Raw genomic sequence first — 15,497 nt, 5'->3', positions numbered from 1 at the left:
GCTAAGCCAGAAGCTCTGTTGCAATTACCCCTGGACTGGATCAGGAATTTCAATTCCCAGGCACAGACCCATAATACACAGAAAGTTTTATGGCTATGACCTAAAAGTGGGATATCAAACCTCAGAAGAGGTATAGTCACTGTTCCCTTATATACTGCTCCTCAGGACCCCTACTCCCTTGTGACTGAAATCAATCAGGGCCCCTGCTTCTTTGTGACCAGTAGCTATACTGTTCCTCAAGGCTCCTGTTCACTTGTGACTATAAGCATTCTCTGCCCTGAAACTGTGACCCAGAAGTGAGTATAGGCAATTGAGTTACCAAGCAATGCCCTGTCCTACACACAGTGCTGGCATAGGGGTCCCCTGTAGTCTCTTTCTGACCAGTTGCCCAGTCTTCCCACTGGTTTGAGAGCTGCTGAAGCTATTGTTGCTGCTGCGACCTCCAAGGCCCACAGCTAGTGTTGCTGCCACATGGATTCTGGGCTAGCCTCCACCCCAATGTCACAGACTTCTTCCAACCTCTTAAGTTTTTCTTGGGCTGGAAAAATGTCTCACTCCAACCTTTCATTGGCTCTGCTGTTCCAAAATTTGATTTGATGTGCTATTTTAAAGGGGGAGGAGGAAGATCTTATTTATAATGTCAGGTCCCCAGATGGATACTTCTTCTTTCTTAAGTTATTATTGGGCAAAAAGGAAAAACCTTTTATGCTGAATTTAGGAGTGGGAACAAAAAGACAGGGACAGTTAACACTTACAAGATACATTTCAATTATCTGGCAAGTGCCAGGAGAATGGCTTTGAGTTATTCTCTCAAGTGAGGGATCAAAGCAACTTAACAGAGATACTTATGCCCCCTCTTTCTACCTTCCTCTGGAATTTTACATATGAAATGCTAACTCAGATTCCATATATGTATGTTATTATGTGCATGTAATATATGCATGTGTTTATGCATGTTTATATTCAGTAGCAAGTCCATTTACATTCCTCAGAATTAGAAAGGGATAGCACCTGCAATTACAAAATTCTGAGAAGCAAAATTATATTCTTATATATAAAATAAGGAGTCATAGAGATCAGGCAATATGGCAAGTATTTTAAGTTTCATTAGCCTTGCCTCACTTACCTCCTTTTTGATTTTCCTTTCCATTTGTTTCTATCCCTTTTTCTTTCTTTTTTCTTTTCTCTTTAAATTCATTTCAAACAGTTATTGAGTGTTTGAGAGGAAGAATGATGATGGAGGGTCAGCTTTGGAATCAGGGAAACATGGGTTTAAATACTGGCTCTGACGCAGACTAGCTTTCTGACTATGGACAAACCATTTCTCTCTTAACTTTAAGTTGCCAGTTGGCCTCATTGGAGGGAATTTCTGGACCTCTCTGCCCCCAGAAAGTTCCTCTTATATACATGATATTGTGCTATTTGTATATAAATATATGAATATAAAGGATTTTTTTTTAATGACAGTCCCTACCTTCAGAGAGATTATAGTCTAATGAATAAGGGATGGTAGTAGATAGGGAATGAAACATGTACAAATAAATGTAATACAGAGTAAAATGTAATAAATGCCCAGGAAAGGTCTAGACAGAGTGTTACAAGAAATTTGAGGGGGTAGATAATCAGGAAAGGTTTTGTGACCAAGGTGGTACCTAAGCTAGGTTTTGAAGGTAGAGAAGGATTTCAGCAGAAACGTGTAGGGAATTTACTCCAGGAATGAGGGAATGGAGAGTGTGGGGCAAGATTGGAGGAACAAGCTAGAACGTAGATTGTGAAGGTAGGACGTTAGAATAAGGCTGGAGAGGTAGGTTAAAACCAGATTATAGAAGGCCTTAAATATCAAATAAGTTGGTATTTTATCTTATGGAAAATAGGATGACACTGAAGACTTTTGAGTAGGGAAGTGATAGGGGCACAAGATTTAAAGATGACTGTTGGGTTTTGAGCCTCAATGACTGGAAGATTAGTGGTGTCATTGACAGAAATAGTGGAGTTAGGAGGAGCTATAGGTGTTCAGAAGTAAGAACAGTTCCATTTCATTCATGCTGAAGGAAAAGATCTGAGATTTTACTGAGCAGTTGGAAATATGATATTTAGGAGGCATAGAAATGATATCTGAAGCCAAGGAAGTGGATGAGATCACTAAGGAAGATGAGGAAAAGAAGGGGGACCAAAGAAAGTACCTTAGGGAATAATCTATATTTAGAGGCTGGGAAATTGAGAATGAACCACCAATAGAACATTCATACAGGTAGGAAGAGGACCTGAAGGTGGTATTGTCCTGGGTGCTAAGGAGAAAATATAAAAAATAAAGGAATGCTTATCAACTGTGTTATAGAAAGGACAAGGATAATGAAGTCAAAGAAGAAACTATTGGATCTAGAAAACAGGTAACTTATAGACTTGTAGAGAGCAGTTCCATTAGAGGTGAGAAAAGAAGTCCAGTGGCAAGGTGTTGAGAAAAGAAAGAGTAATGAGGAAGTTGAGGTCAACAAGTATAGACCATTCTTTCTAGTCATTTCACAGGGAAGGGGAGGAGATGGGTAGGTTAATCTGAGGTGCAGACAAAGTCAAAGGAAAGTGCTTTTTAGAATAGAAAGTACTTTGCCACTACTTTGGTAGTGGCAAATCTTCTTAACCTTGAGAGGACAAGTAGAGATACAGGAAGATGAGGGAACTCATACTTACCTCAACATTCTCGGTAAGATAATAGGCAGGAGGGCCCAGTCATTTGCTGAGGAAAGGGAAGGGATTTGGAGACATAAGAGAAAGAAAGTGATAGAGAGTCATTTAGATATGAATGAACGATCCTCAAACATTTGGCATTGCCAGCGGAGGTTCTGAACTGGGCACCTGGCAGTCACAAGTACCTCCTGTGTGATCCGAGTTGGCTGAAGAGGGCAAATGATTGCTGAGGCTGCCAGGGACCTGAGAGGGTGAGGGAAAGCCTGGCCACACTGGCTTCAAAGGAGACAATATGGGGAAATCATTTACTGTCAGTAATTACTCCAAGCCAGCAGTACAGGAAAATCTGCCTTATCAGTGCCTGTGGCCATGGACCCAATATCCTCTGAACCACCAGTATCTGCTGATTTCACTGTGAGAACCACTGACCTGGTACAGTACCCATGGCTATGATTATCATTCTAAAACTCTAGAAGTTGACAGTGTTAGCTGTCTAAGCAAGGTACCCTCACCTCAGACAGATTCCTGGCTGAAAGTGTAGTGTCTCCTGTCCAGGTTTTTCTTGCTTCTGATTAATGATTTTCTCCTAAAACATGCTGATGTGTAGGAATCAACAACCACCATTCATCAAAATGCAGTGGAATTTAAAATGGACTGTGTCTCGATTGGTAGATAGGACATAGATGATCTCACGTAGGGCTGGTTACATTGGGCAGTCTCAAAGCATAAAAGGATGTCCAGTCTTATGTAATGTTTGGCCCAAGATTGTTTTGGTGTCCTCAAAACCGTTGCCTACTGTATCTTTTTCACAACATATCTCAAAGGAAAGGAAGCTGATAGATTTTTCTTACCATAAACAGTAAAAAGATGAAACTTCTTCAGAGAGAGAGGGCTGTGTTATTAAAAGGAGTGAATGTTGTTCCTTTTCTGGAACTCATTGGGTTACCTGACAGCATAGTGGACCTTTTGAAAAATTTCCAAAGTGGAAATTTACTACCTGCATATGCTATCTTTTAGATTGCAACACTGCCTGATACACTGTGACTTTAGAAAGAATATCCATTACTGTCAGGTATCTTCATACCTGTATCTACATGTTAATGCCACCTCCAGTTAGAGTACTTGTAGGTACTTGCAGGACAGAATGGAGGAAACAAAGTTGCTTAGCATAGGGGGAAAAAATGGAAGAAACAGAGAATAGACTCACAGAAAAACTGTAAGAAACCAAAAGAAAAGTTTCATAAAGTGGAATAGGAAGAGCTGTGTGCCAGGCCACAGAAAAGTCATGCACTTTAGCCCTGAGGGCACTGTGGACAAAGACATTCTCTTAATTAGACCTTTGTTTGGCAGACTTGAGATACCAGTGCTCCAAGAGTTAACAAACCCATAAGACCTTTTTAAAGTTAAATATTAGAAAAATCAGTGTTTTGTGCAAAGAAAAAATGAACCCAATGTACTAATTTCGTAGTAGCAGCAGCATAAGTAAGGGTTATAGTTTTATGTCATGATGATTTCTCAGTCTTCACTGTCTTTCTTGGTGATAGTTTTACTGCCCACTATAATGATGACAGACTAAATAATTTATTTCTTGTATAAGGAACTTCTCTTATAGAAAGGATGGCTTTTTGGGGATCATGATCTTCATGTTATCCATCAGTTAAGACTTAACCATAATCAGCTCAGAATATCATTTCTCTTAGCACCATTACTGTCAGTGAATGAGGGTGTTTTTTTAATTGTCTTAAAATCTCAGAAGTCTTTTATTATTTAAAAAAAGTAGCAAAATGAGGCCATTCTACTAGTTGAAACTTTAATTTTACATGAAAAAATTTGAATTCAAATTATATGTAATAAAAGTGAGATGTACAGATTATATATAAATGACTAAACAAATTGACATAAAAAAAAACACCATGCATTTGTGAGGTCCTAGTTGAATTTGTTGTGGACCCAGTCAATAGATTTTTGTGACTTAAACAGTAATTCTCAGGAATGGAGATGTCAGTGGTGTGTATGACTAACCATGGTTGTAGATTACCAAGCTAGACACAGGAATACAGGATAGGGCTGAGGTAAATAGATTAGAGTTATTTATTTTTTTCTTCTCCACATTCTCTTTTTGTGCTCTCTGTTTTTCCTCATTGTTTTTCCTTTCAGATCTTCTCTTTGTCTTCTTACTTTTATTAATTTTTCCTATTCACCTTTCTATATTTTCTTTTCCCTTTCCCTTTTTGCCCTTCCTCCCCTCCTCCATTTCCTTCTTTTTTTTCCACTTCTCACTTTCCTACTTCACCCTTTATCTTTCCTCTCTCAGCATTTTCATTACTATAATAAAGCACAAATTTTATTTTGCCTGAAGTCTCTTGTCTGCCGTCTCTACCAGTTCCTATCCGAATTACTAAATATTGTTGCTTACAACCTTAACCTACTCTCCCTTTTTAATATTCCTTCCCCTTTCTGCCACCACAGATTACTGCCATGGTTTTGTGAGAAAATTTAGAACTTTAGTTATGTGAAACACTGAGGCAAATTAGCCTGATTATAAGCATTCCCCTTCACTTTCTCATTTCCTGATATTATGACTACATAGGAAAATTAGATAGAACTTAAGGCTAATTCAGGAACTAATTAAATAAGTTAAACTCTTTGTTTTAGGGAACTTTCTCACAAGTGGAGTCCTAAGCAAGTGGGAGAACACCTTCTACTTAAAGCGTAAGTATCTTGCCAGAAGCTATTATTATTATTATTATTATTATTATTATTATTATTATTATTATTATAGTGGTAAAGTTTTGAAAAAATTCATACTAAATAAATAGCAGGATTACTGATTGTTTCTAAATTTTTAATATTGATCAAATATTTGTGGGAACAGCACTTCAGAAGAGGGAAGGAAGTATGCATTTATTATATCCTTCCCTTAATAAATTTTACCATACCTTGGACTGTAAGCTTGACTTTTTTTTCCTTTTTTTTTTTTTTAAATTAGGCAGTTGGGGTTAAGTGACTTGCCCAGGGTCACACAGCTAGTAAGTGTCAAGTGTTTGGTCTGAGGCTGGATTTGAACTCGGGTCCTTCTGACTTCAGGGCCAGTGCTCTATCCACTGCGCCACCTTGCTGCCCCCTAAGCTTGACTTTTTTATTTATTCTTTAGGAAAATAATAAAAGTGTAAACAGTTGATTGATATACATGTATGTACATACACACATGCATGCATGCATATGTGTGTGTGTGTACAGCAAAGAGCTAAGAGCAAATCTGTTACCTTAATGGCATTAACATGCTGTACTAAAGGACTTTAGTAATTAGCATAACAGTTACCAGTTCTGTAGATTAGAACTTTACTCTTCATATAAAAACAGTAAACTTTTATTTGAAGGTTATGAAGTGGAAACCTACGTGTTTGCTTGCCTCTTGTGAGACACTCAAGCACATATATGTGTATATGTGTGCATTTGTATGCATGCATGTATATGTGTATACATATATATAGTATGTACATCTATATTGTGTATTATGTGTGTGCATATATTAGAGGAAATGAAAACATGGTAGTGACAGGACCCACCATAAACTCACAGTATCTGATCTTAAGGGAGCCTAACAGTCCTATTAATTTCCAATTAATTCCTTGTGTACATACGCGCGAGCGCGTACGTGCATGCCATTCAACAGAAAAACTTCTACTTGTGAAGACCTAGTCTATAAAAGGAAAATCCCACATTGGAATTTGTGTAATAACTAGATGGTGCAGTATTATACTAAAATTGTATAATGAAGCATTGGTGACATGAAACAACTTTGCAAAGCTTTTTTTTTTTTTTTTTTTTTTTTAAAATAAAAGGGGACTTCATTTACCCTCTGTAGACTGCTTTTGTTCTGTTGGGTGAGATTCAGGGACTTGGATTGGTGTGAGTGTATGATAGTGGTATAATGGTAATGAGCGCTACTTCTGAAGCTCTGCTTCTGAATCTGAAGGTGTGAAATGAATTTTTCATACTGTTTACATCACATGAAAGTTTTTATAGTTGGATAAACTAAATCCAAACTGACAGGAAATAGACTTTATATTCCTTATAGGCTGTTAATATGTTGTCACTACTCCTAAGTTTGTTTTTTTTCTCATTACTAAAAAATGTATATAATAGTTAAGGCCTTTTGCAGTTAATTTCTTTAGATTATATCTATGAATAATTGAAAAACTGCATAAAATTGTGCTTCTTTAATGCAAATTGTTAATAATTATATTTAAATAGCTTTTTAAAAAGCTGGCATAAACAAGTCTTGTTTACAAGACAGTGATAAGTTTATTTTGATCCCTACAGCCTAACTTATGTGGTGGCAATGCCTTTTTATTCAGCAAGCCTGATTGAAACTGTTCAGGTAAATTATCAATATATTTATTCTTTTTTGTGTGTTTTTTAACTTACTTAACAAACTGTTTTTCAAATATTTTAACATACAGATGATATATTTTATGGATTTGAGTTTTGTATGAAAATGTATAGATTAACATTACATCATTTGGACTAAATAGTATTTTCCAGCTGGTATTCTCATCACATTGTTATACCCTAGACACCTTTCTCGGTGAAGGTTGCAAGTTAGGCTAGTCTCACAATTCTAATTTTGAGTCTCTTCTCTGTCCCTTAGCCATTCCATTCTCTTTCATCAACTCTTTGAAATCAGAACCTCATTTGGGATTTGTCGTAAATGTTCAGCTAGTCTACAGGTTTTTTTGTCTATTTAAGGACATTTTAGTACACTCAGAAATAGTTATTAGCCATAAGAATCAAATTACTTGTTCACTTCTCTCCCTTCAGTCTTGGCCTTGTATTTCAACTCACTTCCAATTTGCTGAGCACTGTTGGAAATCCAAACATGGTAGTGACTGGACCCACTATAAATTCATAGTATCTAATTTTAAGGGAGCCTAATAGTCCTATTAATTTCCAATTGATTCCCTGTTAATACTCTCTATAACAATAGCTGTTCTAGATTTTCTTCTCTTTCCTCAAGCCCCGAACAACATTCTCTCTCACCCCCAATAGGCAGATGACCTAGCCTTCTTTACTAGGGAGATAGAAGCCACATCTTGAGCTTTCTCATCTGCCTCCTCTACCTCAAAACTTCTGTATTTACCCATCCTTCACTCCTTTCCTCGGATCTTAGAGGGTGAGTCAGTCTTCCTCCTTACCAAGGCCAACCCATTCTACTTGTGTTTCTAATCTTATCTAATGTGGGACTTTTGTTTCATCAATCAGTAGTTGTTTGATCCAACCTATACCTGTCCAAGCATCCCCTCTACAATATCCACAATTGGACATTCGGTTTTTGTTGGAGTCCTCGGAGAAGCAGCCTACTACAAAAGCAGCTCATTCTTTTGGATAGTTCTTCTTATTTGGAAGTTTTTCCTTAAATGATACCTTTAATGACTACTCTTCCAGTCATTCAGCCACTTCTAAATCTGCATATTCATTCTATCTCTTATTTTTAATCTTTTCTTCTTACTAGCTCCTTCTGTTCTACCTACCAACATGCTCATGTCTCTCCTATACTAAAACAAAATAAAAAAAAAACCTTTGCTTGACTCAGACACTGCAAGTTATTAACCCATATCCCTCATCCCATTCATTGATTAAGTATGAAACTTGTAGAAAAAATATTCTATACTCATTGCCTTCACTTTTTAATGACCTCCTCAACTCATTGCTTCAATGCTTATCTCTGTACAGGTGACTCCCAAATCCACATATCCCACCTTCTCCCTTTCCCCAGTCTCTTGTTCTGCATTTCCAGCTGCATGCTAAAATTTTAGCTCCACCTTGATTTTCTACCAATGACATCAAACATATGTTCAAAACTGAACTCATCACTTCCATAACCTCTTATCCCCAAGCTGCCCTTGTCTTCACACTCCTTATTATTGTTGATAGTACCAGACTTGAAATCTAAATCATCTTGAACTCATCCCTCTCCATCTTTTCCTGTATCCAATCAGTCGCAAGATCACAATGTTGATTCTACCTTTATTATTTTTCTCAAAACTTTTCTTCCCTTTACCACTCTCACTGCCACAATCCTAGTTCAGAAACTTATTGTCTCTCACTTTTGTCTCTTAAAGTGGTACCCATTGGTAGCACATTCTAAATGGATTTTTAATGTACCTATAGTCATTTGAAAGTATATGAAAACTTTCCAAATAAATTTTGAGGGAAATAAAAAAAAACCCTTTTTGGGTGTCATTTTTCACCACAAGGTGGCGACTCAAGTACATTGAATAGAGCTACCTCAGACTGGTAACATAACTTTTATTTATTACAGAGATATTCTTTCTCTTCTCTCAAACATACATTTTGGAACTTATTCCTTCCTAATTCCATAGGGACTCTTCACTCTAAAGTTATTCTCCCTTCTTTTTTCTCCCCACCAACAAGCATTTTCAATTACATTCTCAACTGATTTCTTCTCTTTTGCTTTAAGCATACACATTTTCCAGTCTTTATAAACTTGTTTTTCTCACCTTTCTGCCTCTTTTTTTCTACAAAACTTAATGATTTTCCCATAAACCTGAGTCTCCTCTTTCCTTGCCTTATAGATTTTTTACAGTGTTACTTCCATCTCATCTCTAAAATTGCTTTCTCTATAGTCACTAGTAACCTCCTAGTTAAATCCTGTAATTTTGTCTCAGACTTTTATCTTTCTTATTTTTTCCCTTAGTTTCCATGATATTATAATTTCTTGCTTCTCCTTCCACTCCCTTCTTATCTTTTTCCTTTAGTGGTTCTTCAGCATGCCAGTTGTTAGGTATGTCCTCTTAAGTCAAATTGATGTTCTACTCTTCTACAATCATTACTTCAGATATCTCATTCATGATGACTTTCAATAGTCATCTTTTTTTTTTCTCCAGATGATTTCCAAAACATTTGGAAGACATTTTCAATTTTTTTAAAATGTTCTTTTTTTTGAGTTCCAAATTCTCTCCCTTCTTCTAGCCCCTCTACCACCCATTGAGAAGGCATTATACATTATACATGTGAAGACATGTAAAATATACTTTCATATTAGCCATATTGTCTCCCTCAAAAAAAGCAAGAAGAATAAAGTGAAAAAAATATGCTTCATTTTGCACTCAGAATTCATCAGTTCTCTCTCTGGCAGTAGGTAGCATTTTTCATCATAAGTGCTTTGAAATTGTTGTGGACCATTGTATAGATCTGTGTAGCTAACTCTTTCGTAGTTGATCATCATTAAAATATTGCTGTTACTATGTACTATGTTCTCTTGGTTCTGCTTACTTCATTTTGCATCAATTCATATAAGTCCAGGTTTTTGTGAAACCAATCACCCTCATCATTTCTTGTACAATCATATACCAGAACTTGTTCACTCATTCCCCAACTGATGGACATCCCTTCAGTTTCTAATTCCTTGCCACCACAAAAAGAGCTGCTATAATTATTTTTGTACATATGGGTCTTTTTCCTTTTTCTTTGATCTCTTTGGGTTACAGACCTAGTAATAGTATTGCTAAGTCTTTGGGCATAGTTCCAATAATTCCAAATTGTTTTCCAGAGGGATTTTGGAAGTTATTTTCAATTCATACCTCTTACCCAGTATCCATTTTCTCATTTCCACCTGTCTACAGCATATCACCATTTTTGTTGTCCCATTACCTTTAATATAATGCAAAAAATCAAACTAATCCCCTTCACAACTGATTTCCCTTCCTGATTTCTCCTTTACTGTCAATGGCATTACCATTCTTTTTCTTTCATGTCTTGATCATAGAATTCCAGAATTGAAAGAGACCTTAGAAAACAACTAACAAATGCAACTTTATCAAACTTCAGAGTGGTTCTGATTTTCCCAACTAACCTTTGACTTCTTCTTCTTTGCATAACCAAATATTTAGAGCTGGAATGGATTTCATTGGCCATCTAGTTTAGTCTTTTCATTTTGCTTTTGTGGAACTTGAGTCCCTGATAGATGACCTGAATTGCTCAGGGTCATACAATTGACAGCTTGGATTTGAATTCAGGTGGTGACTGAGTCATTACAGTCTTCCCTGGCTATCTCTGATAGCCATCCTGATACCAAATCTTATTGATTCTTCCTTCAGTGTCTTGGAAGATCTGTTTCTCTTCTCCATTTCCCTGCTTCCACCCTGATTCAGATCCTCATCTGTTTCCTAACTTGTCTTCCTGCCTGGCATCACTCCTTAAATCAGATCCTCATTCATCTGTCTCCTTCAGTATCACTTGTTTGTTTTCTACCCCAGAGATAGCATGGTGAAAGAATGCTAGACTCAGATAAGACCTGGGTTCTAATTCCATCTCTGATACATATTGATTGTATAATTTTGGGCAAATCACGTATTTGAGTCTCGATTTCTTCATCTGTAGGATGGAAATAATAATACCTGTCATGCTTAACTTCAAAGAAATGAGATAATGTATATAACAAATTACAGACTTTTAAAAGTCAGCTTCTATTATTTCACATAATCATTTTCAGATTAATGTAAAAAGCTACTTTAATCAGCTTATTTTCTGTTTTATAGTATTCCCTTATTGACTGTGAAATCATTTTTAAACTTTTAAACCTAGTATTCAAAGCCTTAGTGGCCTCATCATGCCTTTCTGACTTATTTCCCATTACTCTTCAATTCAAACTCTCTTTTCCAATCAGTCCAGTTTCTTTATTGTCCCCTACATATCTCACACTTTTTCTTTCTCCATACTTTTATTGTTCATTCTAGTGGTCTGTAGTGTCTTTTTTCCTGCTCACTACCAGTTCACTTCCCACTGTCATTCAAGGCCCCAGCACAAGTCTAGTCTCATTTGTATAACTTTACTTGGTTGCTTAACTGCACAGTGAACTTTTCCTTCCCTGAATTCCTATAGCTCTGTGGTCTGTACCATGATCTAGCTTTTTAAATAATCATTTATTTTAGCTCCATTTACTACATAACTATTTTCCTTCTCAGTTGACCTTACCGCGAATTGAGAAAACAGTTCATCTCTGTGACTTTCCTTTGGGGGGGGGGGGTACTCTGATTTAGAATAACAGAATTTTAGAGCTGTAAAGAGCTTTATGAATTTATATGGTACTTGTTTGATAAAAATGAGATATTAATCTTTTTTTTTAAACCTATTCTTTTGGTTGCAGAGTGAGATTATTCGGGATAATGCTGGAATTTTGGAATGTGTAAAAGAAGGGATTGGCCGAGTGATAGGCATGGGAGTACCTCATAGCAAGCGGTTGCTCCCACTTCTTGCCTTGACCTTTCCCACTGTTTTGCATGGAGTTCTTCATTATATCATCAGTTCTGTCATCCAGAAGTTTGTCCTACTAGTTCTGAAAAGGAAGAATGCTCATAGTCATCCAACTGAAAGCACCAGTCCTGTACAGAGTATGTTGGATGCTTATTTTCCTGAACTGATCGCAAGCTTTGCTGCCAGCCTGTGCTCTGATGTTATGCTTTACCCACTGGAGACAGTTTTGCACCGTCTTCATATTCAAGGAACACGTACAATAATTGACAATACAGACCTTGGCTATGAAGTGCTTCCAATCAATACTCAGTATGAGGGAATGAGAGACTGTATCAATACTATAAAGCAAGAAGAAGGAATGCTTGGTTTTTATAAAGGGTTTGGAGCTATCATAGTACAGTATACCCTGCATGCAGCCATTCTTCAGATTACCAAAATTATTTACTCTACACTGCTTCAAAGTAATGTTTAAAATGGAGATCCAGCACTCATTAGTCCAGGAAACATATTTTGGGCTCTTAATTACTATGAAATTATGAGAAAAAAATGAATATTGAAAAAATGGTTAGGAAAATGAAATTCGTGAAAAAAGAGTACATGATGACAATTTTAATTCTAAGACAGAAATGCTTTATTTTGGATCAAAAATACCCTAAATTCCCAAATCAGAACAAAATAGTACTCATAAGATTAAAATGGTATTGCTGAACTCTTATATGCTGGATTGAAAAATAATATTCTTAACAGAAGCACATTTTTTTTCTTGTAATATGAAAAGGTGTTGGGACTTAAACAATTTATCTGGCCTCAATATTTATTACCTGTTTAAGCATCTAGATTGATATTGGAATGGCATCTCAAAGGTATCCATTTGAGTTAATACAAGGTCAATTGATTATGTCTTAATGATAGCAATTGCATTTAGTCAACCATGGCAAAAAAAGGTCAATTACCTTGCAAATTATGAGCAGGAGTTTGAGACTGTGTGTGTTTTAAATGTGTTGTGAAAGTGTAGTTATAAAATAATAATTAGTGATGGCTGTATGTCCAGACAACTTGGTATTTCCAAAACTTTTCTCCATATCATTCTCCATATTCATTTTATATACTTCCTAATTTACTTGTATTGCAGGATTAGCCTAAAATGAAACTAATGGTGTACTTTCTACTTGTATTTCACCAACATTGAAACATGCAGAGTATAGACTTAATCATTTGGTAACAGTGAGACAGAATAGACTAATTGGTTTTTCCATGTCCACAGTAGTGATTTGGTGTTATCACTAATTCTTGTTTTGCCAGCAATTTAATGCATATGTGATTTACTTGCATAGCTATATGAACTATCAGAATACTATTTTAGAGCCATTTTACAAACATTAACTACACTTGAAGATGCATAAGACATAGAATAATCATAAGAACTGATTATCATTAGCGTCTATATTTACAAATTGTGTTTTGAAAAAAGTATCAAAATAATTTGGTTTCAGAGTTACTTGACTTCCAAGAAACAAAACTAAAATTAATGTATTTGTTGCCCTTTGCCTTTCTTATAGTGTTATTCAATTAAATTCCTTTTTAAAATTTAGTCTTTGAGACTTTGCTTTAACTTTTCCAAATTACAAGTACATAAAGAGCAAAACAAGGCTATTTCCATTTTTAAAAATTTAATCTGATGTTTCAATGAGTACTGAAGAAACACAACATAATCCTGAAAGAGAATTTGGTCATGGATGAGTTTTCATTTTTTCTTAATCAGTTTCATGGGAGAACACACTTTAACCAAATGAGAGGAAAGAAAACTTGAAGGAATCAGTTTTAAATAAGAGCAAAGTTCTGCCTTTCTTCTGAATTAGCTTTGGTGAGTAGGTTCTTTGCAGAGTAAATTGATGTGTATTTAACTTATTAGTCATCAAACACTCTACAGTTTATTTCTCACATTAATGATCCATAATTTGCCTGGGAGCCATTTGACACCTTGAAATGCATAAATTCATGAATACAAGAAAACTAAAATGTTCTTGTACTTGTTAAATATCAGGGGAATGGTTACTTGTCATTATTATTTTGACTTGTAGTTAAATTCACTGAAAGTTTAATGGAAACACATAAACCACAAAATATGTTGTAATCAGAAAATAATAATATCCAAATGGCAAAAAAGTATGTAAATCACGACTCTCTCTACTGTCTTGTAAGTTGTCCATGTAAAATGTTTTTTAAAAAAAATAAAATTGCCGAAACATATACAGTTTCCATTTTATATGCCATATTCAGAGAGGAAAAGAATGAAATTAAGAAATACTGTTAAAACTCTGTTTTCTTTGGTTAAACTTTTTATATTTTTGGTCTAGTTGCTTTCGTTGTTGTTGAGTTGCTCTCATTTTTTTTAGACATTTAATTTTTTTTTCTCAATTAGATGTAAATTTTTTAAAATGTTTTCTTAAAATTTTGAGTTTCAAATTCTTTCCCTCCCTCTTACCCTCTCTCCTTGAGGTCAAGCAGTTTGATATAAATTATACATGTGTAGTTGTGCAAAACATTTTCATATTAGCCATGTTGTAAAAGAAAACACAGAGCCCAAAAAAAACCAAGAAAATAAAGTTAAAAAAAAAATATGCTTTAATCTGCATTCAGACTCCATCAGTTCTTTCATTGGAGGTTAAATAGCATTTTTCATAATAAGTCCTTCAGAATTATCTTGGATCATCATTTTGCCAAGAATAGCTAAGTCATTCACAGTTGATCATCATATATTTTACTGTTACTGTATATAATTTTCTGGTTCTGCTCATTTCACTTTGCATCAGTTCATGTAAATCTTCCCAGTTTTTTCTGAAAGTAACCTGCTCATCATTTCTTATAGCACAAAAATATTCCATCAGAATCATATACCACAACTTGTTTAGCCATTCCCCATTTGATGGGCATCCCCTCAATTTCTAATTCTTTGCCACCATAAAAAGAGCTGCTATGTATGTTTTGTACATATAAGTCTTTTTTCTTTTTCTTTGATCTCTTTGGAATACAACCTAGTAGTGCTATTGCTAGGTCAAAGGATATGCACAGTTTTGTAACCCTTTGGGTTATTTTCCAGAATGGCTCCAAGTTATTTTCCAGAATGATTGGATCAGTCCACAATTTTACCAACAGTGAATTAGTGTTCTTATTTTTCTACATCCCCTCCAACGTTTGTCATTTTTATTTTTTGTTATATTAGCCAAATTGATAAATGTTAAGTGGTACCTCAGAGTTGTTTTAATTTGCATTTGTCTATTAATGATTTAGCGTATTTTTTCATATGCCTATAGATTGCTTTGATTTCTTCTGAAAACTGCCTGTTCATATCCTTTGAGCATTTATCACTTGGAGAGTGGCTTTTATTTTTATAAATTTGACTGAGGTTATTTTGAGAAATATTTGAGGCCTTTATCAAAGAAACACTGTAAAATGCCCCCACCCCCTGTCTCCTGCTTTTTTTCTAATTTTTGCTGCATTGGTTTTGTTTGTGGAAACCTTTTTAATTTAAT

General features: G+C 35.4%; 1 protein-coding gene and 1 pseudogene across 1 annotated transcript in view; both read left to right on the top strand.

The window, feature by feature from the left end:
- Window positions 1-14,541, top strand: part of SLC25A46 (solute carrier family 25 member 46) — a 35,776-nt gene extending 21,235 nt beyond the window's left edge. Inside the window, exons 6-8 of the mRNA XM_027869206.1 lie at window positions 5,341-5,397; window positions 7,012-7,069; window positions 11,858-14,541. Coding sequence (XP_027725007.1) covers window positions 5,341-5,397; window positions 7,012-7,069; window positions 11,858-12,436 — 694 coding nt within the window. The 3' untranslated portion in view covers window positions 12,437-14,541. The remainder of the gene's footprint in view (window positions 1-5,340; window positions 5,398-7,011; window positions 7,070-11,857) is intronic.
- Window positions 3,318-3,929, top strand: LOC114048329 (annotated as a pseudogene).
- Window positions 14,542-15,497: the final 956 nt, after the last annotated feature.

The sequence above is a fragment of the Vombatus ursinus genome, unplaced genomic scaffold (assembly GCF_900497805.2).
Source record: "Vombatus ursinus unplaced genomic scaffold, bare-nosed wombat genome assembly UNPS02014792.1, whole genome shotgun sequence".
NCBI lineage: Eukaryota > Metazoa > Chordata > Mammalia > Diprotodontia > Vombatidae > Vombatus > Vombatus ursinus.
The sequence above is the reverse complement of the archived record's forward strand: the minus strand, read 5'-3'. Positions and strand labels throughout refer to the sequence as shown.